At 32.4% G+C, this 26,830-nt stretch overlaps 1 protein-coding gene, 1 long non-coding RNA gene and 6 other non-coding genes across 10 annotated transcripts in view; 7 read left to right on the top strand and 1 right to left on the bottom strand.

Annotated features, from left to right (window-relative positions):
- The window catches only part of LOC101500278 (G-type lectin S-receptor-like serine/threonine-protein kinase At4g27290), a 5,155-nt gene extending 2,517 nt beyond the window's left edge, over positions 1-2,638 (bottom strand). The window contains exons 1-2 of one of the 2 annotated variants that reach the window (XM_004509923.4): positions 2,449-2,638; positions 366-1,989 (exon numbers count right to left, since the gene is read on the bottom strand). In XM_004509923.4, coding sequence (XP_004509980.1) covers positions 366-1,638 — 1,273 coding nt within the window. In that variant the 5' untranslated portion in view covers positions 1,639-1,989; positions 2,449-2,638. The remainder of the gene's footprint in view (positions 1-365; positions 1,990-2,448) is intronic. The other variant, XM_004509924.4, reaches the window with a different exon arrangement.
- A 16,638-nt stretch (positions 2,639-19,276) lies between these two features.
- LOC101500053 (uncharacterized) lies at positions 19,277-24,028 on the top strand. Of its 2 annotated transcripts, none has more exons than XR_003473954.2 (2): positions 19,277-21,591; positions 22,671-24,028. It is a non-coding gene; the product is annotated as an uncharacterized lncRNA (long non-coding RNA). The 2 variants fall into 2 exon arrangements; XR_003473953.2 differs by having other exon boundaries at positions 21,690-24,028.
- On the top strand, positions 19,537-19,708 carry LOC113787839 (small nucleolar RNA Z112). The gene has a single exon (XR_003474361.1). It is a non-coding gene; the product is annotated as a small nucleolar RNA Z112 (small nucleolar RNA).
- Positions 19,777-19,923, top strand: LOC113787862 (small nucleolar RNA snoR2/U65). Its single transcript, XR_003474384.1, has one exon. It is a non-coding gene; the product is annotated as a small nucleolar RNA snoR2/U65 (small nucleolar RNA).
- Positions 19,981-20,070, top strand: LOC113787854 (small nucleolar RNA snoR77Y). Its single transcript, XR_003474376.1, has one exon. It is a non-coding gene; the product is annotated as a small nucleolar RNA snoR77Y (small nucleolar RNA).
- LOC113787863 (small nucleolar RNA snoR2/U65) lies at positions 20,831-20,992 on the top strand. Its single transcript, XR_003474385.1, has one exon. It is a non-coding gene; the product is annotated as a small nucleolar RNA snoR2/U65 (small nucleolar RNA).
- On the top strand, positions 22,228-22,383 carry LOC113787865 (small nucleolar RNA snoR2/U65). Its single transcript, XR_003474387.1, has one exon. It is a non-coding gene; the product is annotated as a small nucleolar RNA snoR2/U65 (small nucleolar RNA).
- On the top strand, positions 22,436-22,527 carry LOC113787855 (small nucleolar RNA snoR77Y). Its single transcript, XR_003474377.1, has one exon. It is a non-coding gene; the product is annotated as a small nucleolar RNA snoR77Y (small nucleolar RNA).
- Positions 24,029-26,830: the final 2,802 nt, after the last annotated feature.

Here is a 26,830-nt window from a genome sequence, read left to right as displayed (position 1 = left end):
CTTTCCCTAAATTTAAATTGGCAAAGCTAGCAAGAAAAAGAAAGAAGATGTTAAAGTTAAGAAAATAACATCAGAGCAAATATTAACATTCACAAGCATCACTAATAACTTTGTTGGAAGTTGCAAGCAAAATCAGAATTCGATTTGATGCTGTTGACTGCAATGCAGCGAGCACATCTGAATCATCTGATAAAGATCAAATTGTCTAGATATTAAGGTTGGATTTTAATTGTTTTTAATCTAAAATCTAAACTTAATATTCAGCCCGTCCAATTTTGATCGGACAGTCGAGATGTGTCTGACTAGATTGCAGTCAAGAGGTATGACAAATGAAGACAAAAAATAATGATAAATAAAACTTGTACCTAATTCTGAAGAAGGGACTCTGATATAGAGGTCTTGTCCCCATTGAGAAATTAGTCTCATGTCAACAAGATCGTCAAACCAAAGAAGACAACCACTACCTCCTCTTCGGATATCCATATTTGCATAAGCTGTACAAGAACAATTTTTCATACATGACTTTTGACATTCCACAAGGTTCATACTCTTATTATACCATGATGAAGACGTGTCTGGCAATTTCATTTCTCCATATTTCAAGAAACCACTTGTGTTATTGTTTCCACAAACTGATTTAATTTTTGTAACACAACCATTAGACCAATATGATATATTCCATTGATCAGGAAACTTAGGAACATAACCTTTCAAGCATTCACATTTAGGAACATTTCCATTCATATTGCATACAGAATTAGCACCACACATAGCGTAATTATCACATGAATCTTCCGCGCCAGTGTAGATAATTATCCTATTGCTTGAGTGATTTGTCCAAGCTATAGCCTGCAAATTTCCTGAAAGTGATAGTTTGTATATGCAAACAACCGAGCTATCAACGACTTCATAGGTATGATACACTTCTTTAGAATTCTGAAAAAATTCAAATTTTTGCTTTTGTTTCAATGGTTGTGTTGGATATCCAGTAAAAGCACGTCCATTCCATGATCCTATTCTCAATCTTATGACAGATCCCTTTTTAATAACTACTTGAGGATATCCTCTGAGGTCAACACCACTAGTATAATCTCCCATTGCTGGATCATCTACACTTTTCCATGACGATTGAACCCTATTAAGACCAGTAACTAAGTTCCATCCAAGCTTCACTCCAGGTAATAATGTATCACTTGGATAATCAAAACTCTGCCACAAAATATTATCATGCCTAATTTTCAACACAAGATTTCCCGTGTCCAAGAGCTGTGCAGTTATTGAATTTTTCGCTTCTTTCGTTGTCGTGTTGGAGGACCAAATGGTGTTGTTTGTGCCATTGAGAATCACAAGAGTTCCATCTTCATTGAGTTTTAAGATTCCTGAATTATTGTGCACTGGTGTTTCCCTGTTAGCTACCCAGACAACGGTTACAGGGGTTAAATTCTTGTACCACATACCTAAATATCGACCTCTTGATTTTCCAGGGCTGAAGAAACCCATTTCAAAAGTTCCATTTGCTGAAACTAATGTTTCGCCATCTTTGATGGATTGATTAACGGCTAAACTGTCAAGTGAAGTGCTTGCTCTCATGAAGGAGACTAAAAAGAACAGACAGAATACTATTGTGTTGTTATCCATCAGTTTATTTTATTTTTAAGCTACGTTTGTGCACTATCTAAGTAGATAGATGATAAGGGTGGATGGGTTTTGGTGTGGATGTGCTTCTGGTTATAGAAGCCAGAGGATACGCCTGGATTAGCATTGCAACAATAATGGAGTTGAGGTGCAAACTATGCTTATAATACTGTCAAAGTATTTATTGCTATGACCAAATTTTCCTTATTTGGTTGGAGATTATAATGAATAGAAAGGAAAGAAAGGGAATTCAACTTCAACTTGCATTTGAGAAGTAAGCGCTGTCTTCCATAATCTCAACCGCTTTTGAAAGGAAATGAATGCCAAGTTGCTTTCCAAAAATACTGTTTTATTCTAAAATAATTGAATCATTTCATCATTTCATATATATTTAGAAAATATGTATAAATTATAGAGAGAATATTATTTTTATCAAATGATCTGGTATTGATACTTTCAATGTCATAAATGTACAATAAAAAATATTGTATTGGAAATCATTTAAGTAATATTAATTAAATGATACAATTGAAAATAAATATATTCAAAATTGAAATGGTCAATTATTTTGGGCAACTTTATTTTTATAAATGGATCAATTATTTTGGGTCGGAGAGAGTTAATATATATTAGTTTACCTTAAATATAAACAAAAGTCAATTAATTTATTTACATTTAATGACATTTTTCTAAAAATACCCTTCTATTAATTTCTTAAGTTGCAGTTGATAACACAATAACTAGGAGTTAGATATCCTTCCCTATATAACAAAATCATTTTTTCCCGAGAGAAAAGATAGGAGAAATAGCTACCTCAACTATTGATCATTAGCTCTTTGTATTCCTTTCAAGTAGTGAAACAACTTTATAGTTGAAGGTTTTGTGATTGAAAGCTTCCTTGAAGTTCAAAAATGGAAGAAAAGAGAAGAAGACAATTTTGAAATAAAAAGGAAGGAGTACGTAGGTGGCTGTAACATGAAGGGGGGATTGGAGTAAAATTTTGTGACTTTAAGCTCTATTTATTAGAAACACACTGTGATGTGAGCCACACATTAAATTTTAAAGAGATGTGGCAAGTTTGTGAGCAAATTGCTTACTACTTCTCTTTTAAAATATCTATCTCTAATAAAAGTTAAAACTCACTTTATGTAAAATTACTAATTTTCTCTACAAATATCAATATGACGCAATTCAGCTCGCAGATAAATTTAATCTTAAGTTAAAACTCGTAAAATATTTATCAATAGTTATTATTACGATAAAAATAATTTTATTATTAAAATAATTAAATTGAATATTCTTTGCTTAGAAAAATATTTTTCTGACAAATCAAATCTCAAACAATGTAAGAACTTAAATAAAAAGTTTTGTCAAATTCAAAAGTTGAAAATTCTTTTTGTCTTAGATTTAAATTATTGTTACACACGTGGTATTTAAAAATATTTCACACATAAAAATATGATTTTGGTTCTTCTAATTTCTTAACACATAGTAAGAAAATATTTAGATATTTTCACTAACTTTTCATTAAATTATTAATAATCTAGAAAAATATATAGATACTTTATGACTTTATGTTACATCATCTTGTTCAATAGTAATAGTAATAGTAATAGTAATAGTAATAGTAATAGTAATAAATAATAATAATAATAATAATAATGATAATAATAATAATAATAATAATAATAATAATAATAATAATAATAATAATAATAATAATAATAATAATAATAATAATAATATAATTGAAAGTTCAATGAGGTCTTATAAAACAAGACAAGAAAAATTCTCAAGAGAACCTTATATTTAAGGATGAGGAAGTATTTTAATAATGCATTGTTTTACAAACTTGTAAATATATCATGTCTTGTGTTGCACAAGTATCTTAGGGAGCCAACAACCTGGTTGAAGAGGGTCTAATCAACCAGCTCTTCTTCAATTTATGTTCCCAGATTTGGATTGACTTCAATTAGTGCGACAGGAGGGTTGCAACCAACCATATTAAACCTTCTCAAGATCTCTCCAACATATTTCTTCTAATGCATCAACAATCCTTCTTTTGTCTCAGTAAACTCCATGCCCAAAAAATAGCTCAGTTTGCCCAAATCTATCATTTCAAACTCATCCTTCATGATTTCTTTGAATTTTGGAATTGCCTTGTTGTTGCTGCCAGTTACTAACAAGTCATCAACATATAAGCATAGTATGATCATTGCATGCATTCCATTCAATATGAAATGCTTCACATAAAATCGATACTTCACTATGTACTTGACGAATCCAATGCCAATTAAGAATTAGTCAATTCTTTTGTTCCAAGTTCTTGGGCCTTACTTCAAACCATAAAGACCTTTCCTCAATCTGAACACTTTATCCTCCTTTCTCTTAATCACAAATCTTGGTGGTTAAGAGACATATACCTCTTTTCCAACAATCTATTCAGAAATGCATACTTAACATCAAGCTAGCACATCATCCAGCCTTTAGCACAGGTCAATGTTATTACAAGTCTAATTGTTTCAATTATGACCATTGGAGCAAACACTTCAGAATAGTCTATGTCTACCCTTCGTAGGAATCCCTTGGCCACCAATCTAGCTTTGTATTTGGCAATTCTTCCATCTGGATTCAACTTCAATTTGTAGACCCATTTTACCCCAATTTGCTTCTATTTTGGAGGCAAGTCAATCAAGTACCAGGTTTGATTATTTTCAATTGCATTGATCTATTCCATCATTGCTTTCTTCCAGGATTCTTTCTTCAAGACTTCTTCAACATTCAAGGGTTCTGTATTTGCAAATAAGGCATAGTGAACTAGATCTCCACTTTTTTCAATCTCATTGTCATTGTATACTTCAAATTCTCTTAAACGTGTTGTTGGTTGTCTTGCTCTCCGATGTTTGCTTATCTCTATCCTTTCTTCATCTTTGTTCACACTGTTTGATGATCATGTTGCACTTGCAAAGGTATTTGTATGGGTTGACTTATGTTGTTGGTCTCCTGTTCCCAGCTCCAGTGTAGGCTGCTAGAAGTCTGTTTCAAGTGTTGGTTGTTGTTGGTCTCTTGCTTCCAGTCCCAACTCTCTTGTTCAATGACTCTTACATCCATGCTGACTACCACCTTGTTTTTGATAAGATCATAGAGCTTGTAAACATAATAGAATTTCAACAAGTGTATTGAATCTTTGCAAGTGATAATAAAACGGTAGTATCGAGTGTCAAACTCAAGGATTGTGTTTTACTATCGAATTGTATTTAATTACTTAAATTTAACAAAAAGTTTCTGAATTGATTGAAATAATATTTGAAATTAACAACAATAATAAAATTGATCCTTTATCATAAGAAAAATATCAGGGATGAGTTTCACTTCGAATCCAACCTTGGTTTCTAATTTGATCCTAGTGACTAAATTCCTTTATTGAATTCTTATCAAATTCTCTTTATATTCTTGCCCTAATGTATTAGTGGCATAACCTTTAATTTCAAAGTAACCCCTAATCCCTTATTGAATTTAAGATTATAATTAAGCTTTACGGTACAAAAAATTTCTTTTTAAACTATTGCCTATGCAACAAATTTAATTGGTTTCATGACATGCATCTATCCCTAGACTACAATATCATGAATTTCTCATCTCAAGCATTCATAAAATCCATTTTCGTTTTAAAATACAAATCGTAGAATATTTTAATGTTGATCAAGCAATAAAAAGAATTAAACACATTGATGAGAAAAATAATTCAATAAACTTATTCATATAACTAGAAATCAAATCTGAAAAATAAGAATTTCATCTTGTTTCACTCATCCCTAACAAATAGGGTTTAATTACTCATGACAGAGATACAAAAGATAAGGATTAAAAAAGAATTACATAAAGGATTCATGAATGATTCTTGATAAAACTCCTTCAATGGTGTTAAGAACAACCGTTTCTGAGTTTCTCTGTTATGGCACAAGTCTCCCCACTTCCCAATAGTAAAAAAGATACCTAGAAAGTGAAGAAAAAAAAAACGTGTTTTTTATACATTCAGCAACGCGCCATGCGCCTCAGGCACATAATTTGCGCTTCAGACGTAATTGGACATAGTCAAGAAGGTCGAAATGCGCTCAAGGCACCTGTTTTGCGCTTTAGGCGCACAACATCTGTTGTATGACAATTACTGCATTTTCCCCCTCTTTCGATTCCAAATCTAGTATCGGTGTCTTCGTAAAATTTGTAGCTATGGATCTTAGCTTCCATGTGCACTTGGTTTGACTCCAACTGCACCTCTAAAACTCCAGATATGGCTGAAATACTCCACCTAGATCATGTTGATTTCTCTCCAAAATTTAGCACTGCACTAAAACAAAGAAACGACGCAAAACTACGGAAAATCTCTACTTAATCAAGGAAATAAGAACATAAGCATTTTATTAAATCCAAGAACTTGAATCAACGAAATATATCAAATAACTCCTTTAATTAACTAATGATTGAAGATAAATAGTTAATTTAAAACAATGAAAATATGCATATGATGAAGAGTCATTAAAGCACCAGTTGGATGATATCCTATTAATATCATGGCTTGACTTCTGTCTTGCATTTTCCTTCTCCACTAGTCTAATACATGCTTGAAACATAGAGCACCAAATGTTCTCAAGTGCCCTACTGTTGGTTTCCTTCCACTCCAGATCTCATCTGGTACTTTCTTTGGCAGCTTATTTGTTGGACATCTATTTAGAATATAGGCAGCAATTAATTCAACCTCTCCCCAGAATTTGTGGCAATCCCTTCTCTTTTAACATACTTCTAGTTATGTCTAAAATGGTTATATTTCTTCTTTCAGTCATGTCATTGTGTTGAGGTGTGTAAGGAGTAGTACCTCATGTTCAAATCCATTTTTGACACAAAATTCCTTGAATTAATGTGATGTATATTCTCCTCCCCCATATGTCCTTAATATCTTGACATATTCTCCACTTTTATCTTGAAGTTTTTGAATATGTCTAATGTTTCATCTTTGGTTTTAATCAAATAAATTCATAACATTCTACTGAATTCATCAACAAGAGTTATGAAATACTTATTACCTCATAATTATGGTACCTCAAATGGTCCACAAATGTCACTATGAACCATTTCAAGACACTTCTTTGTTGTTGCTTGCACTTGAGATTTGAATGAGCTCCTTGATTGTTTGCCTTCCATACACACTTCACACACATTCTCAAGGACATTAATCATAGGAATTCCACTCACCATCTTGTTGACTTCTAACTGTTGCAAGCTTCTGAAGTTGAGATATCCAAATCTTGAGTGCCAAAGCCAATTTTCATCAATTGAGCTCAATGTCTTCAGACATTGAATATTTGCAGTCTCTATATTGATGACACAAATTATGTTCTTTCAAAGATGCAACACATTTTCAATCACCACTATTTTTCCATTTCTTCTCTTGGTCATCATGCTTCTAGCTCCCTCAGCTTCCAAGGTTCTGTCATCAGCAAACTTGATCTTGCTCCTTCTTGATGTATCAATATCCACCAATCATTCTTTATGACTTGTCATATGATAAGAACATCTAGTATCAAGAAACCAGAATTGGGGTGAAGAATGTTCTTTGTTCGTGGTAGCCATTAACAAGACTATGTTTAAGTTTGAATCTTCTTGAGCAGCTCATGCCTCATTCTAATCTTTCTTCTTTTGTGTTCCTTTACCAGCCAAACATTCATTAGCAAAATTTCCATAATTCTCACAATTGTAGTATTGCACCTTCTTCTTGTCAAAGTTATTTGATTTTCCTCTTGATTTACCACTTGTAATGTCTCCCTTTGACGAGGATTTAAACCTATCATCAGTTTTCTTGAACTTATTATTTTTTCATTTCTTTTTCTGGTCTTATTTCTTGTAGGCTTGTACTGCCAGTGCCCGACCTCTAGATTTAACCCCATTTCTTTCATTCATTCTCAATTCCCATGCTTCTAAAGTGGCCTGCAATTCTTCAAGACTCAATTTGGAAATGTCTTTAGACTATTCTATGACACATACAATGTAGTCAAACCTTGGATGCAAAGATCTGAATATTTTTTCACATAGTTTCTGCTTAGTAAGTTTTCTCCCACAACAAGCCATCTGATTGGTGATGCTCCTCGATCTTGAGATCAGATCAGACACTTTTTCTTGCTCCTCCATATGCAGTAACTCGAATTGTCTTTGTAGGGTCTGCAATTTCACTTTCTTGACTTTGGTTCCTCTAGAATCAAACTTCTCAAGTATGTCCTAGACTTCTTTTTCACTCCTTGCATCAGAAATTTTGCCAAAGTTGGTTGTGTCAAGGCATTGATGAAGAGTGAATGTGACTTTGCAATATTTCTTCTTGTTTTCTTTAAAATTCAACCTCTGCTCTTATGTTGGATTGACTTTCTCCTCAAAACCATTTTCTATGATTTCTAACACTTCTTGAAAGCCAAACAATGCTCGAAACTGCACTCTCCATCTATCCCAATATTTTCCATCAAAATGTGGATTGGGATGGAAAATTTTGCATTGTTTATACTTGAACTCATCCTCACTTCACTCGTATTTTGATCCTCCCACTTCACTCGTGTTTATCACTCTTATCTTTGGATCGAAAACCTTGCTCTAAATATCAATTGTTATTGCTTAATATTGTTGCTTGTAGTGCAAATAAACCAGAAAGATGAATCAAATGGAATGAATGGACTCTATTTTTATTGTAATGGCTATGCTATTTATACATGACTTTGATCGCATTCATTCTAACTAACTTATGACAAACTAAGTAACTAATCAAGTGATTAATTAGTTAGTGATTACATACAATCAATATTTTACTTGAATTATAAAATTTTCTAATATCAATAAAGTTCTTAGTTTATTCTGATCAATCTGGTTTTTCCGGAACACTTTTGGTCTCTAACAGATTGGAGTACAATATTTGGACCTAATTTTACTTTGTAACCATGTTTTTTGTAGCCTTCAGGAATGTAAGAATCAGCTTGCAACATGCCAAGATTTCGCTCTTTTTACAATAACTTTCTGTATTTTAAATGTACACATGAACTAACAAAAAATGTTGATTAATTATCTTCAGGCCCTGAAATCATCTGAAGAATCTTTGAGAGATCAGGTTTAGAATCTAGAATCCTTTTTTCATCAAAATATTTCATCATCCATGGACAAAGTTTTGTTGACTCTATAATTTTTCCATTGGTTACCAGCTTGAAAAGGAAAAGAAAAAAGAAGTTGCCTTGATTGTAACATTTGCAAAACGGGTACTAGAGATAGCAGAGTTGAAAATACTATTTTTAACACAAGATTCGTGTTTGTTTTAGCAATTAGCTTGATTGTGTGTATGTTTTTCTTTTTGGCATTCAGCTCAACCACTTGAATATGTTCCCTTTGTTTCCCTTCAAAAAGTATAGTACGAACGAAGTAAGAATTAAAGTGAAGTGCAACTTTCTTGGTCTCTCACTCTCTCATTTACATCTGACAACAAAGAACACCAAATTATTTAGTTTTGAGGTTTTACGATTGTGTTTAATAATTCTCAACAAAGTGTCCTCTAATTAATTGATAGCTAGCTGGCTTTTAATAATAGAAAGATATCATAATGCTCCTAAAATCCTAATCCTTTCAATATGTTGTTGGCTGCTAAAGCTCCAGATTTGATATATTTTCTATCTATTATTACTGTTGTTATAACCAAGCTTTGTACTTTGATCATGTGACATATTCAGTTATTGAAAGTGAGGCAAAGTGTGTTGGATGTAATTCAAATTGGTTAGTAATTAGGTAGTTAGAGTATGGTTAAAAGGTAGTTAGAATATAGTTAGAAGGTGGTTAAGTTTGTTGAAATCTATTCACTAGAAAACTGCCTCTATAAAAAGCAAGATCAATGTAATACAGAACTGGATCAATCTGCAGATTGAAAAGATCAATCTGATACAGAAGCAGAAGATCAATCTTCATTTTCTGTTTTCTCTATTTTCTTCTCTTTTCTTCTCAATTTCAATTCCTCTCAAATATACAATATGTTCCAATAATTGGTATCAGAGCTTGGGTTCTAAACCTTGGGAAACACGAGTGCAAGTGTGAGGGGAAATCAAAATTGGGAAACACAAAATTGTGAGTGAAAGAAGACATGAATGGAGGAGGTTTTCCATCGAACTTGCCAATTCTGGATGGGAAGAACTGGGAGAGGTGGTCTGCATCAATGAGATCGTTGCTGGGAGCTCAAGAAGTGTTTGAGATTGTTCAAGATGGCTATGAACAACTTGGTGCAATCCAACAGAAAGACAACAAACAGCTTTCAAAGATTGCAAGAAAAGAGATTGCAAGGCATTGTTTTACATCCAGCAAAGTGTGGATTCAAACAATTTTGAAAGGATCTCAAAGGTATCTACATCAAAAGAGGCATGGGATATCTTGGTGATGTATTACACAGGTGATGAAAAAACCAAGAAAGTGAAGCTCCAAATGTTAAGAAGGCAATACGAATTATTGCAGATGGAAGAAGATGAAGTTGTGGCAGATTACTTCAATCGTGTGCAGGTTGTTGTTAATCAGATGAGGACAAATGGTGAATCATTAACTGAAGTGGTGATTATTGAAAAGATCCTTAGAACATTAACACAAAGGTACGATCACATAGTGGTGGCAATTGAAGAATCAAAGGATCTTGATAAGATGAAGATGGAGGAGTTACAAGGCTCTCTTGAAGCTCATGAACTGAGAGTAAGAGAAAGGTGTGCAGCAACCTCAACACCTCAAGTACAGGCCTTGTAGGCCCAAGTTAGCAAGAAAACCAATCAAAGTGGTAAGAAAAAATTCAACAAGAAAGAAATCCAATGCTACAATTGTCAAAAATGGGGACATTTTGCAAATGAATGTAGATCCAAAAAGGTTCAAAGAGAAGATGACACAGCACAAATGGCAGCTGAGGATTCAGACTCAGATGAGCTATTGTTGATGGCTACAACAAAAACAGATGATGACTATTCGGAGTAGTGGTACCTTGACACGAGTTGTTCAAATCATATGACTGGTCATAAAGAGTGGTTTGTAAGCAATGATGATAAGGTGAAAAGGGAGATCAGATTTGTAGATAACAGTTCTGTAATGGCAGAAGGAATAGGAAAGGTATTGATTCAAAGAAGAGATGACAAACAATCATTCATATGCGATGTGTTGTATGTGCCAAACATGAAGAATAGTCTGTTAAGTCTTGGACAACTGCTTGAAAAGGGGTATTCTATGAAGATGGAGCAGGGTGAAATGAGATTGTTTGATGATTCAAGAAGATTAATCTTGAAGGCACCACTATCAAAAAATAGAACCTTCAAGATTGATATCCAGATCAATGAGAGCAAATGTCTAGCTGCTAAAGTTATGGATGGAGATTGGTTGTGGCATAAGAGGTTTGGACATTTAAATTTCAGAAGCCTTCAAATGTTGCATAACAAGAAAATGGTGCAAGGAATTCCAAAAATTAAAATCCCAAAGGAGTTGTGTGAAGAATGTTGCCAGGCCAAGCAACACAGAAACTCATTCAAAGCTGAAGTACCAACTCGATCTTCAAGAATGATGGAGATAATCTACTCTGATGTGTGTGGTCCTTTTGAAGAAGTATCAATAGGAGATAATCGTTACTTTGTATCATTCATTGATGATTTTACAAGGAAAATTTGGATATATCTAATCAAGAGAAAGAATGAAGTACTTGAAATAATTAAAAAATTCAAGATAATGGCTGAAAAATAAAGTGGCTTTAATATGAAAATCATCATAACAAATGGAGGAGGAGAATACAACTCTCATGAATTCAATACTTTTTGTGAAAAAGAAGGGATATTGCATGAAGTAACTGTACCATACACTCCCCAACATAATGGCACGGCTGAAAGGAGAAACAGAACTATAGTGAACATGGCTAGGAGTATGTTAAAAGGGAAGAAAGTGCCTCATAAATTCTGGGGGGAAGCAGTGTCAACTGCAACGTATATTTTGAATAGGTGTCCAACCAAAAGATTGGGCACAAGGACACCTGAAGAAGATTGGACTGGAAGAAAGCCAATTGTGAATCATCTAAGGGTGTTTGGTTCTCTATGCTTCAGGCATGTGCCAGTTCAAAACAGAAAAAAACTTGATGATAGAGCAGAACAGATGGTGCTGATGGGATATGATGCCACTGGAGCTTACAGGTTGTATGATCCAGACAAGAACAAGTTGGTAATAAGCAGGGACATACTAATGGATGAATCAAAAGGATGGAACTGGAAAATAATTGAAGCCAACTCAAGCAGCCCAACCAGCCCAGACATATCAGTTAGTTCCATCAGTCAAAACAGCAGTACAGAAACAATGGGGCTTGATGAAGGCCAACCTGTAGGAACAACAAGTCAACAAGTTTTTGAGCCTATGAGAAGATCTGAAAGAGCTAGACAGCCTTTAGTCAGATTACAACCATATGAAGTGACATCTGACTCAGCCATCAATGCAGATGTAGAATTAACACATTTTGCTTTGTTGGCTGAATCAGAACTAGTAAGTGATGAAGAAGCCTTGAGTGATCCTAGATGGAGAGCAGCAATGGATGAGGAGCTCAAAGCCATAAAGAAGAACGAGACATGGGAGTTAATGAATCTGCCAATGAACAAGAGGCCAATTGATGTGAAATGGGTCTATAAATTGAAATTTAAACCTGATGGGCAGATTGCTAGATACAAGGCCAGACTTGTAGCAAATGGATTTTTGCAAAAACATGGGCTGGACTATGATGAAGTATTTGCTCCAGTAGCTAGAATTGAGACAGTAAGAATGTTAGTTTCAATTGCTAGCTACAAAGGTTGGTCTATGCATCAATTGGATGTTAAGTCAGCCTTCCTCAATGGTTCATTAGATGAAGAAGTGTATGTGACGCAACCCCATGGATATGTGAAAACATGCAAATAAGATCATGTTTACAAATTGAAGAAAGCCTTATATGGCCTGAAGCAAGCACCTAGAGCTTGGAACAAGAGAATTGACAGATTTCTCATAGAGCAGCAGTTTGAAAAGTGTGTGAATGAGCATGGAGTTTATGTCAAGAAGGGAGCAACAACACCTGCACTGCTGATATACCTCTATGTTGATGATTTACTGCTAACTGGCAGTGATGAAGTGAAAATCAGTGAGTTCAAATTCAGAATGGAGAAGGAATTTGAGATGACTGATTTAGGCATGCTTGCATATTTCCTTGGTATCGAGTTTGAAACCAGAAAAAATGGAATTTTTATGCATCAAAGAAAGTATGCAAGTGATGTATTAAAAAGGTTTAAAATGCAAGATTGCAATGGAAGCAGCACCCCATCAGAATCAGTGCTGGTGCTGTCCAAAGAGGGCAATGATTTGGAGGGCAATAATGAGTTGATTGATCCTACAACCTTCAAAAAAATTGTAGGATCGTTGAGGTACTTGTTTAACACTAGGCCAGATATCTCATATAGTGTTGGGCTGATTAGTAGGTACATGGAGAATCCCATGACATCACACTACATGGCAGCAAAAAGGATCTTGAGATACATAAAGGAGACCATTGAACTTGGACTGTTATATTCCATAAAACTGAATGAAGAGGAAGCTGAATTTATTGGTTTCACTGATGCTGATTGGTGTGGAGATATGGATGATAGAAAGAGTACCACAGGCTATGTGTTTACAATCAACAACTCACTAATCTCATGGTGTTCAAAGAAGCAAAGCATAGTAGCATTATCTACTTGTGAAGCTGAATATGTGGCTGCATCCATGGGAGCATGCCAAGCTGTGTGGATGGCAGAATTAATGGCAGAATTGGGACTGAGAAGTAATAATGCAGTGAAGATGAAGATAGACAGCAAATCAGCCATAGACCTAGCAAGACATCCAAGTGTCCATGGAAGGAGCAAGCACATAGAAACAAGATTTCATTTCTTAAGGGATCAAGTAATGAAGGGCATGATAAAACTGGAACACTGTAATACAAATGATCAAAAGGATGATATTTTAACAAAAAACTTGAAGAGGGTGAAGTTCCAAGAGATGAGGATTAAACTTGGATTAACATCAAATTGAATCACTTTGAATTAGGGAGCATGTTGGATGTAATTCAAATTGGTTAGTAATTAGGTAGTTAGAGTATGGTTAAAAGGTAGTTAGAATATAGTTAGAAGGTGGTTAAGTTTGTTGAAATCTATTCACTAGAAAATTGCCTCTATAAAAGGCAAGATCAATGTAATACAGAACTGGATCAATCTGCAGATTGAAAAGATCAATCTGATACAGAAGCAGAAGATCAATCTTCGTTTTCTGTTTTCTCTATTTTCTTCTATTTTCTTCTCAATTTCAATTCCTCTCAAATATACAATATGTTCCAACAAAGTGGATAGATTTTACGATGGAGGGTTAATTTGAATGTGTAATTAAGTGTTTTAGATGGCATATTAGAATAGGAAAATGCCTTTAAATTGTAGAAATGAATCCAAAGTCAGAACCACACAGTTTTGATCTTCTATTGCGCATATATATGTATTGTCTTGATTTTTTTCTTGTGCCTCGAGATAGTTGATTTGATGTTTCCTTAGTTTCATGTATACATCTCAGTCCTCATTTCCACATTTCCTATGTATACACACACACACACATTCACACTTTTTCTTAGTAGTTCTTACAAGAGTTCTCATATTATTAGAATTTAGTGGAGAAAATGGACAAAAAAGTAAAGGAGTTGCAAGATAACATTTCCGCTGTAACTTTTACTTCCCAAAGCAAGATGGAGAAGATGCTGATGGCTAAATGTAGAACCCTGGAGGAAGAAAATGAGGAGATTCGAAATCAAGCTTCTGAAGAAAAGGTGTTGTCATCTTATTTGCTTTATGCCTTTAATTGCCATGTTTCCCTTTGCCTTTCATGTGTTATTCTAGTGCAGGATGAAATGTTACACTTGATGCATTATTCTTATAATATTATGAATTTTCATCGCAGAAATTCGAACTCGAATAAATTAACTATATTGTGAAAGTATAATCTCTTGTACTAGTGACATGCACGTGTCATTTAAAATAATAATAATAATAATAATAATAATAATAATAATAATAATTAATTAATTAATTAAAATCAACTACACTACATTTTCTTTTCCACATCACATCATTTTTTATAATTCATTTTTCCCTTTCTTCTCTCTCCCTCTCGACAAATAACCTATCTTTCCCATTTTGTTGTTGTTTTTTTTCCTTTCCTTCTCCTTGCTTCTTCTCACTCCATAATACTCAAACCCTCAACCCTTAAAATGAATTTAACATCCCTAAGAGTATAATTTCTCATACTCCTACAAATTCTCTTGGTTATGATTTTTGGGTTAGGGTTTATGATCTAGGGAAGGAAAAAGGTATCCATCTCCTGAGAGTTGTTTATTGAGGCTATTGAGATAAATACACAACTCTAATGCTAGTGTGAATATCTAGAGAAATGTAGTTTTGGTTAAAAATCTTATTTTGTGCTTAGAGTAGATTTAAATGATTTTTTTTGGTTTTCTAGAGTTAGCTAAACTTTAGAATAATTTTTCTAAAGTCTTGAGAATATTTTTTTTATATATTATTCAGATGTGTCAGCTGAGGTCCTGTCTGCTACACTGAGAGTTGTTGGAGAACAAACTTAGGCGATTCTCCATAGTTGTGAGTTGACAATGGTCATCGTCATATATTTTTATAATGTTATAATTATTATTTTACTCATTTTCTATGTTAAAATATTTATTTAAAAATTCAGGGAACACAACCTTTGAAATTTATCTCGATTTTGTCATTTATTTATTTTAATGGTTTTTGTTATACGATATGTTATTAGTTTGATTTATGTATGAGTTAAAAGTATTTAAATATTGAATTGTTATGCGATTGAATATGTTTTCCATCACAACAAGAAAACATGGATTTTGTGAGGCCAAAAGCCCTCATAAAGGGGAAAAACAGCCACAAAGTAGGCATTTGTGGCGGCCTTAGGCAGCCACAAATAAGGTGGTCACAAACCTTTGTGGCGGTTATAACGGCTACAAAGTGTGAAAATTTCGTTGTCCTTTGTGAGGGCAAAGGCCGTCACAAACGCCTGTTTTTGTGAGGACATAGGCCACCACAAATGCCTCACTTTGTGAGGGCTTAGGCCGCCACAAATGATAAGCTGATTTTAAAAAGTTAAACTTTTGTGGGGGCCCAAACCGCCACAAATGAGGGTTTAGGCCGCCACAAAGGATGTTCGAGATTAAAAAAATAAATATTTTGTGAGGGCTTAGGCAGCTACAAAATATTAACTTTATTAAAAAAATATTATTTTAAATTCGAAATTAATACTAAAAAATAATATTATATATAATAAATTAATATGAATATAAATTTAAAATTACAATACTATAATTAAATTAAAATTTAAAATATAATATTTAAATTTAAATTTAAAAATAATATTATATATAATAAACTAATATCAATATAAATTAAAAATTTAAATTAAAAATATAATATTACAATTTAATTATCATTTAAATTAAATTTCAAATATAATATTTAAATTATAATTATAATTAAAGATTTATTTAAATAAAAATTAAATTAAAATTAAACTAAAATTAAATTTAAAAATTAAAATAACTATTATATATAAAAATATAATATTAATAATAATTAAAGTAATTACTACCGAACCAAATAAAATATTCCAAAATTAATAAATAATGTCTTACAAACCAAAACTTAAACACACAATAATTAACTAGGACAAGATAAATATGTGTTCATACAAACCAAAAATAAAATTATGAAATTATTCAAATACATCCATTCTCATAATAATTCCTCTGATCAGCTCCACTCCCACCGTCATTATTTCCTGCAATGTTACCCGACGACAGAAGTCCCTCAAAAGTATTATGAATTTGTGTTGGAGGAGACATCATGGTTTGAAATTGGATTTCATCTTCAATTACACCACCTCTAGTCGAAGGAGGAGCCATAGCTGGTTGAGGTTGATTTATATATATCGATATTTTATATATTAATTGCTTTATTTTTCAAAAGTATTATATATAAATTTTGACATACTTTATATGTCAATTAGGGGAGCATTTGCAAACAATATAATAAATTATTATCAAGACTATAATTATACAAACCAAAATAAAATTTTAAATAATGTTTAATGAAATTTTTCATTAAACAATTAACTCCTTATATATAAACAAAAATAGAGACTGTTAAAGTATATAAATTTTTTGTACTAACTCAACTACAACTCTTTTTAATAACTAACATAAAATATTGATATCATCAATTTTAATAATATTTTTTTTAAAATAGTTATATTAAAATCAATAAGTTTTATATGTGTTTCAAATTTTTATTTATCATATATTATGTAAACAACATAATTTCTATTTTTTTTATAAATAAATCTATAATAACACATATTTTACTAATCTATATTTTAAAAATAAAATAAATATATTTATAATATCACATATATATTTATTAATCTAAATTTAAAATGTATTGAATACTAACTTGATGTCGGGTAGTGTCTGACTTGAAGATTTCACAGAACTTAGAGCTCTTCGAAGTAATTAACACAATATCACCACTGTCAAAATAAAAATTCAATAATATTAATTACATAAATAACTTCAAATCAAAAATAAAAATAAAAAATTAAATATATAATATAATATAAACTTACCAAAATATAAGCAAGCTTGGAGGAATAATTTTTGTAGAGAGAAGGTGGAGAGAAAATTTAGAAAGAAGGTTTAGAGAGAAGGTAGAAGTGAAAAATGATAAGAGGAGTTGAGTGATATTTATAGAATTTGGTCGATCCTTTGTGGCGGATATATGGCTTTTGTGGCGACCAAAACGGGCAAAAAGACAGGCGTTTGTGGCGGGCCCCGGGGGCCCCAACTTTGGGATTTTGTGGCGGCCTTTGCAGCCACAAAAGGTAATGGCTCAGGCTTTTGTGGTGGCTTTTGCAGCCACAAAAGGTAACGTCACTTTGGGATTTTGTGGCGGCCTTTACCCTCACAAAAATCTTAAAAATTTAGGTGGATTTTGTGCCTGCCAAAGCCCTGACAAAATCACAACGTTGGGATTTTGTGACGGCTTAGGCAGCCACAAAATCCACCTACATTTTTAAGCTTTTGTGAGGGCTTTTTCAGCCACAAATAAAAGACCAATTTCAATTTTTGTATTTGTGAGAGCTTTTTCGGTCACTAATTTGTGAGAGTTTTTTTCGACCACAAAATATTTGTAAAGTTGGCCACAAATGAGGGGATTTCTTGTAGTGCATGAATTATGATGAAATGAGAAATGATTTTAAATACATGTTTTAGGAAATCGTTGTTAAAATTATTAAATCGTTAACGGCGATAGGTGCACGTAGTTACCTCGTTTTGATTAGGGAGAGTTACCTGTTAGATGGAGTCGCCCCTATGAGAAATGTCATCCATAGGAAGAGAGGGCTATTAACGAGATGTAAGCTCCCTAATTGATATCTGACGATGCGTTGCAGGATTGAGAGGAGAGGGCTATCCGTTAGATGGAGCCACTCCTAATGAAAATGCCACCCTTAGGAGGAAAAAGCTATCGATGAGATGAAACCGCCTCTTGGTTCTAAAAAATTATAATTTTACTTGTTTGATTTTTTATGATGTTTTTAAGGTTGTTTATTTTGATTTCGCTTCGTTATTAACTGGATTTTAATATTTCTATCTGAACGGTTAAATTATAAGTTTAATGACTTTCTATGTGTATATTTTAAATTTAGAATTTTCTAGATTTGTAAGTAATATTGTTGAACATAAGTACCACCAGATTGTAAAACAGTTATTCTATCTTTTTTGTGTTTTCCTTCTAGTTGATGGCGGTTGTGTTCTCCTCACTAAGTCTTTGTGATTTACCCCTTCATGTTGTTTTTTTTTTTTTTTTTTTTTTTTTTTTTTTTTTTTTTTTCTGATTCACAGGCAGCTGTAGAAATTTGTTAGTAGATTCAAGTCTCGACCATATTTCTTTTTTGGTAGGCCTCTTTGATCGATGACCATTTTTGTAACGTCTGTTGTAAATTGCAGTTATTTTGGAGTCTAGAAAACCTTTTTTTTTTGAAGTGTATTAAGCAATTTGATAATGTTATTTGAATTATGACTGAATTGAAAGTTAACCAAAATTTTTATAAATTTGAGAATGTTGAAGTTATAGATGATACTCTGTCGAAATTTCGAGAAAAAGTACATATATATATATATATATATATATATATATATTTAAATGGTTAGAGATCAATTTAATTGTTTAGTTGTTAAGTTAGTTAATAAGTTTGCAAGGCTAGGAGTATAGTCTGTGCGCCGGTCACGACATTTAATGTTTAGGTCGTGACAACTAGACTCAAGTGTTGAACCCCTGTTGGTAAATTTTTTAATTGTAACAATTTTTTTTTTTGGAAAACAATGAAATTTTATATTTGAACCTTTGTGATTTATAACAAAATTTTTATTAAAAGGTAAATATAAAAAATTAGAATAGAAAATAAAACAAATGACGTCCTAACCTAATAGCCCACAATTTTGATCCAAGAAAAAATAGCCCACGAAAAGCGCTGCATATAAATATCATTGCTAAGTTCTCAATCTCAATCACACTCCACTTGTGACCGCAACTGCTCATCCAAGTGGTATCTATGTCCGGAGTTATGTTCGGTGTGTTTGGTTTTAATCTATGATTTGTGATTTAGTTCTGTTTTTTGATTAGGGTGTTTGTTTTATGCTTGTTTTTTTTATTTATTTAAGAATTTTGTTTTGTTCTTGTTATATTTTGGTGATAAGAAGTGCGAAATTACCCTATGAGGAGGATCTCCCAAAAATTGATAGGAAGTGCCGTATGACACTATACAGCAGCTCTGTTTCAAAAAATGCTCTCATCCACCGATACCAGATCGCTGTCATCGGTCGAGTTCATTATTTGCTTGTGAAGCTGTGTGTGAGATTTGAAACGGGTGGCTGAGGGTTTTGTTTCTTCTAAATCTTCAAATCAAATTCTCTCGTTTTTTTTTTAGTTTTAACTTTTTTTTTAATTCGGTCCGATGCCACGTCTCTGGTAGCTAATATAAGCTCTGACCAAAGATGCTATGATTGGACCAATATCAATTTGTTTTGCATTCTGATAGGAATCTGCTAATCATATATACTATGATTTTGCGGAGCCGTTTTGTGCAATTACATTTCTGTATAATTATAATTTCTGTATTTTATTTTTTATGTTTGGTGTTTTGGTATTAACGAAGCCGGTGATGACACATTTGATTGGAATTACCGTCTGAATAATTATATTCTTTGATGTAAATTTCTTGGCTGTGGTACTGAGGCCTCAAATTACGTTTTTTCTACTCACTTTTTTTATAATGCACTTGCAGATTAGCTTGTATTAATTCAACATTTTTATTATTGTTTTAATGTAATGATGTAATAATTATCATTTTCAATATGTAGTATAGGATTGATAAAACTTAGTTGTTTGAAGTTTGTACTTTGTTTTGGAATTGGAAGGGAGGACTTTGAAACTGAAAGCAGTCATATGTATTCTCTTTTCATATCCTCAACGAATGTTCTTTAAACTATAGTGAAAGGTTTCCCTTTGTAACATCAATTATGATTATAGTGTAATCTTTATGTATTGATTTGAAAGATTAAAAGCATACTGTTGTAAGCAGTGCTTACAGATTATAAGCAGTATTATTTTTGTTAAAGTTTAACAAATAACAGATATAGAATGAAAAAGCTAGTACGCAGTTAATCCATTAAAGTACCTCTCTAAAGTTACCTACATTGCACCAGTATCTAATATTTTATGTCGAAGGCTAGAATGCAACCAATCATGAGAATTGAATGTTGTGACGGAGGATTAGAAAGCACAAATGAAATTGATAATGGAATCTTTTTTCAGTTCCTAGTGTCATATACATATACAACAGTAAGACAGACATAAACTATTTTAGTTACAGGATGCATTTGTCAAGTTCATTCTTTTTGGCGCCATGTGTGAAACTGAAAATAGGTCTCTTATGCTTTTCTCATTTGTTAATTTTTAAGCTTTTAACCTTAGTTTGAATTTTATTTATATTTTTGTAGTTGGGTCTGATGCCACGTCTCTTGTAGCTATAAATATGAGCTCTGACCAGAGATGCTATGATTGGACCTAAATTAAGAGTGAATTTCATTTGTTTTGCATTCTGATAGGAATCTGCTGATCCTTTATACTATGATTCTGCAGAGCCGATTTGTGCGATTACATTTCAATATATCTTAACTCCTTATCTTCTATAAGGCCAATGAGGACTAAATTGATTTGGAATTACTTTCTGAATGATCTTACACTTTGATGTAAACTTCTGGTCGTTTTGGAGTCTTTGGATTAGTATTTTTTGTTTTTTTCCACCAGTTTAAAAAAAATTCCCTCTATAGTATTCCACGTTGTTGTTGTAATTGTATTTATGTAGTATTTGTTATTTCCAACTGATTTACGTTTCTCTTTACTGGTGGTCTCAAAGATTAAAAGTAATTTCTTTTGTGGATTGTTGTTTAAAATTGGAATTAAATTGTCATTTCCAGCAAATGAGCACAAAAACAATGTTTCAATCTGAAACTGGAACGTGTTGTCTCACCCAAGCAAAGACCTGTTAGGAGATTTGATCTCAATTTGAAATATCTCGCAAATAGACTTGGATGATCACATTTGTAGATGCCGAAGGCTAGAATGCCCCTGATCATGATAATGGAAGGCTCTGAATAAAGTTCTCCTAATGAATCTGTAAAAAAGGTGTATTCCAAGATGTAAGATCTCACTTATAATGCTGCCAAAGCTATTTGGAGTGTCTCTTTTTCAGCCATTTAGAGTAATACTTTTTCTTTTGAGCATTATTCTCTGCTTATATGCATTAATGATTATGAACGCGGTTTAACCTTTTCTATGCAATTGATATTGTGTCTAAAGGTGACATCGGTTTGGATTCTTTTTGTTGGAATGAGTTTGACATAGCTATGTGGGAGATTTCATTATAGAAATTAAGAGTTATCTATGAGGTGATTGCTGGGATTTTTGAGTTTCTCAGCTCTGTAATTTGGTTCCATTGGTTTAAAGATGCAGACACAGTCCAAAATCTTAGTCAATTTTGCCCTGTGGTATTAGGACTTGTATAGCACAGTTGTTCCAGACTCATTTGCAATAAGTTTTAGGAGCTAAGATTCATCATTGTGTGGTTGTGGTGTCATTTTTTTTAACATCTCAACCATTGTTACAAAGAAATCGTAATTTTGAAGGAAAAAAAATAGTTGGATTGCTAGCTCATAATAGGTTAATACACCTACAAATGTCCTCCCCAAAATCCCAATCCTCGTTGATTTACAACCCACTCGTGACTGCAGCTGTATTGCGGAGTTGTTATCTTTCATATCATATTTTTTCTGTTTTATCTGAGGGTTTTATCTTTCATATCATATTTTTCTGTTTTTCAATTTCATTTTTTTTATTCAGTCCGATGCCACATCTCTAGTAGCTATATGCTCTGACCAAATATGCTATGGTTGAACTAAAATCAAGAGTGCTTGTCATTTGTTTCACATTCTGATTGGAACCTGTGGATCCAATATACGATGATTTTGCAGTGCCGATTTGTGCGATTACATTTGTGTAACAAGATTTCTTATCTATTTATTTTGTATCGTGCTTTGGTATTAATGAAGCTAATGATGACACAACTGATTGGAATTACCATCTGAATAATTATATATTCTTTGATGTAAAGTTCTTGGCTGTGGTACTGAGGCTTCAAATTAACTCTTTTTCATTCACTTTTTAAAAACAAATTTGCAGATCAACACGTTTAAATTCATCATTTTATTATTATTGTAACAGTAATAATAATTGGCATTTTTTATATTTAGTATAGGGTTGATAAAACTTCTCTGTTTGTAGTTTTGACTTTGTAGGGGAAGGAGGTATTATGGCTTTGAGGCTGATAGTAGTCAGGTATTCTCTTTTGATTTCGTCAAAGAATGCTCTTTCAATTATGATTTTCCTTTGTAACATCACTTATGATAATAGTGCTATCTTTATTTATTGATTTGAAAGATCATAGCATGTATAGTGATCTTCTTTTTGCTGAAGTTACAATAAGTAACAGATATGGAATCAAAGAGCTTGTAGGCATGTAATTGTTGATGTGAAAGGTTAGAAAGCACACATGAAACTGACAATGGAAAGTTCTTTCGGTTCCTAGTGTCACATACTTAAAATGCATTTGTCAAGTTCATTCTTTCTGGGGATGAGTGTGTGAGATTGGAATCGGTCTCTTTTTCTCATTTCTTAATCTTAAAGCTTTTCCTTTTTTATTATTTTGGATGATTATTCCAGATGGACATGGGTAAAGTACCTTAAACACAAGGCTGATTCACATAAGGTTTTCACTACATTATGCAAACAAGTGAAAATGAAAATGGTTTTTGTATTGCAACAATTCGTAGTGATCATAAGGATGAATTTGAAAATAAGCTCTTTGAAAACTTATGTCAAGAGAATGAAAATTTACACAACTTTTTCTCTCATACAACACCTCAACAAAACGGCGTTGTAGAAAGAAAATTTGATCTCTTTGGAAAATGGCAAGTACCATGATTCACAATATGAATGTTGCCAAGAACTTTTGAGCATAAGTAGTGAACGTTGCATGTAATATCCATAATATAATCTATACTAGATCTATTATTAAAAAGATTCCTTATGAACTATGAAAATGAATAAAGTCCAACATTTTGTACTTTCGTCAATTTGGTTGTATATGCTATATTTTTAATACCAAAGATAATCTTGGCGAATTTGATTCGTGATCTTAAAAGTGTACCTTTTTGGGATACTCTAAAAAGTATAAAGCTTATAGAGTATATAACAAAGAAACACTGATTGTTGAGGAATCAATTCATGTCTTTAGTGACAAAAAGCTTGACCATAAAAAGTCAAAGCTAGATGTAGATTTTGCAGATCTATAGATATCAGAGGAATCAACAAAACTAGCCTCCAATGAACTAGAAGATATGTTTGACAACTCATGGACAAGCAATAATGAACCTCTCTCAAATCAAGATCATCAGGACCCCAAACTAGGATGAAAATACAAATATTTACATCCATTTTCTTTAATAATAGGAAGTACAATTGATCCTCTTAAGACTAGATCAACATTTAAAGAAACATTCTCTAAAATTGAACCTACAACTGTAGACGAAGTTCAATCAAGTGATAGATGGATAATGACTATGCAAGAAAAGTTAAATCTATTCAAAGTAAATGATGTATGAAATCTTGATCCCAAGTCTAAAGAAGAAAATAAGTCAATTAAAATCAAGTGGGTTTTATATCAAATGGATGTGAAAATTACTTTTTTAAATAGTTACATAAATGAATAAATGTATTTCAAACAACATCTTGCTTTTGAAGATAATGAATTTATAGACTATGTTGTCAACTTAAAGAAATCTCTATATGGTTTGAAATAGGTTTCAAGAGTTTGGTATGATAGATTAAGTAATTTTTTTTTTTATTAGAGAATAATTTTGAAAGAGGTCAGGTAGACAATACTTTATTTTGGATATCATCGAAGACTGACCTTCTCATTGTTCAAATATATGTTGATGGTATCATTTTTTATTCTACGACAAGCTCTAACAAGAGTTTTCTAAGTTAATGCATAATGAATTTGAGATTAGCGTGATGTGAAAACTAAAATTCTTTCTTACAATCCCAATCATCAAGTCTAGATGGTGTATGTAGAACGAGAAACACAAGAAAGCGGGGCAGGTGGGTTGGATTGTGTTTTATTTTAAAATCGTTTTAACAAGATTAAAACAAAGTGATGAAAATAGAGCAAAGAAATAAAAAAATGGAGAATAACACATCTAATTTATCATAGTTCACCAACACTATAACTACGTCCAATCCATTTGAACTCAATGATTTAAAGCTTAATTGCAGTTTTTGTTCCCTTATTTTAGCTGGATCACGAAAATAGTCCCTTCATTTTATTTTTTCTTAGTTTTGGTCCCCAAGTCCGAAGACTTGACGAAGTGTTATTTTTTTAAGTCACACCACACCATTTATGATTATAAATCTTATGTACAATTGTTGTAACACGAGATCTTGAAGCATGATATGGCTTAAATAAGCGCCAAAAAATAAATGACACTTCATCAAGATTGAGACCAAAATTCTGTTTGGGGGGCCAAAACTAGGGTGAAATAAAAATGAGGAAACTATTTTCGTAATTAAGCTAAAATAGGGGGACCAAAATTGCAATTAAGCCATGATTTAATCCGCTAATTCACCAACTGAATCACACTTCCATTGAACACCTATTAGTCAATCTAATTGTGTTCAAGTCGTCTTAACTTTCTAGCTTAAAAGGTTATTTGAATAACTCTCACAAGAGGGTGTTTACCATGTTGTACTCTCAGAAGATATATCTCAGTAGTTAGATAAAACAATAGATTAAGAGTAAGAGTATAGAGACGATTGTATTGTGCTTATTGTGGTACGTTGTCGTACGTTTTTTCTATGAGTGTTACACATACTTTTATAGAGATCTTTAGGGTTTTTGGACATTGTCGTGGTTACAAGAAATCAACATGTATCATGAATATTTGTATCAAATCTTCAGATATTGATTTTACCATTAAAGCTTGTTCAAAATTAATCCTTATAATTGATTATGCGTATTTTGATACAGAGAAAAAAATAGCAGAGGATATCATGATCAGAGCATTTCACATAGACCTTTAGACAAATAACATATTCAAGGTGTTGAGTAGATGATGCACAAATTTGTATTCTTCAAAGCGTTAACTTTTGAGAGCATTGACTTTTCAAGGCATTGACTATCTAAAGTGTTAACTTTTAAATAGAGTCAGAGGATCAAATGTTTGACGCGATTATCAGAGGAAAATAATCACTTGCTTGTTAGAGAAGAATAATCATATGCTTGTTGTAGTCATAAGAGTGAAACCAATTAGAGCATTTCTTGCATTAACATAATTACTAAAGGCGCATTCTTGAGTGCCTTCATCAGACTCAAAATACAAATTTTGGAGCACAATTTTGTTGTTCCTTTAACTCAGTCTAAACATTAGAGGATGTAGCGTAAAGTTATTCAAAATAAACCTGATCTGGGAACTACAACATAATGTTGTTCTTACAAAATAATTATGTTGTCATCAAAACAATTAAGGGTCATAGTTCATCAAACCAACTTAATTCTAATAATCTCCCCCCTTTTTGATTATGACAAACATCTATTTTTATGAACAATTTGTAATTTTAACGGATTAAAAACTAACATAGAATATCACAACAAGGATCCCCCTTAATATATGCATGTTTAAATGTAAGAGTAATGAGATATATTTTGATAAGATGGTTGATAAGCATTAGTAATTGGAATTAACTGAAATGGAAATTGGAATTTTTAGTACAATTGATCGCCAAACATATTCTCCCCTTTTTATGATCACACAAAAAGAGTTGAGTAACAAACAACAACAACAAAAACAACACAGGGGAAATTATAAGCATACAAACACACAAAGGGAAATACATATTTGGGTTGGTGAACATAACTAAGATTAAATTTAGGGTGGTTTGAATGTTCTTCTAATTCTTGGTTGTTTGTTCCATGAATACCTTAGTCTTACCTTCCCGACAATGAAAGTGATCAGAGGCCTTAATCTTACCTTCCCGACAATTGGGTTAAGTGATTAGAGGCAGAAGTAAAACAAGAATTGTAGAATTAAAGTGAAAAAATAATTTATTCTGGTTTACCATCAACTTAGTAGCTACTGAAAGTGCAAACACGAGTAATAGATTGAATTGTGTTTGACAAAGTTGATAACTTTTTATTTTTTGATGAAATTTGGTTGATTGTTATGAATTACTTAGATAAGAAGTAACCGAGTTCAGAGACAACAAATAATGAAATCATAAATAATTAGACACATAAATTTATCTTGGTTTACCACTAACTTTCATATATCCAATTCCCTCAGTCATAAGGTTATATAACCCACTAATTCAAATACTTGAATTACAAA

The sequence above is a fragment of the Cicer arietinum genome, chromosome 7 (genome assembly GCF_000331145.2).
Source record: "Cicer arietinum cultivar CDC Frontier isolate Library 1 chromosome 7, Cicar.CDCFrontier_v2.0, whole genome shotgun sequence".
NCBI lineage: Eukaryota > Viridiplantae > Streptophyta > Magnoliopsida > Fabales > Fabaceae > Cicer > Cicer arietinum.
Note: the sequence above shows the minus strand (reverse complement) of the source record. Positions and strands in the feature narration are given on the sequence as shown.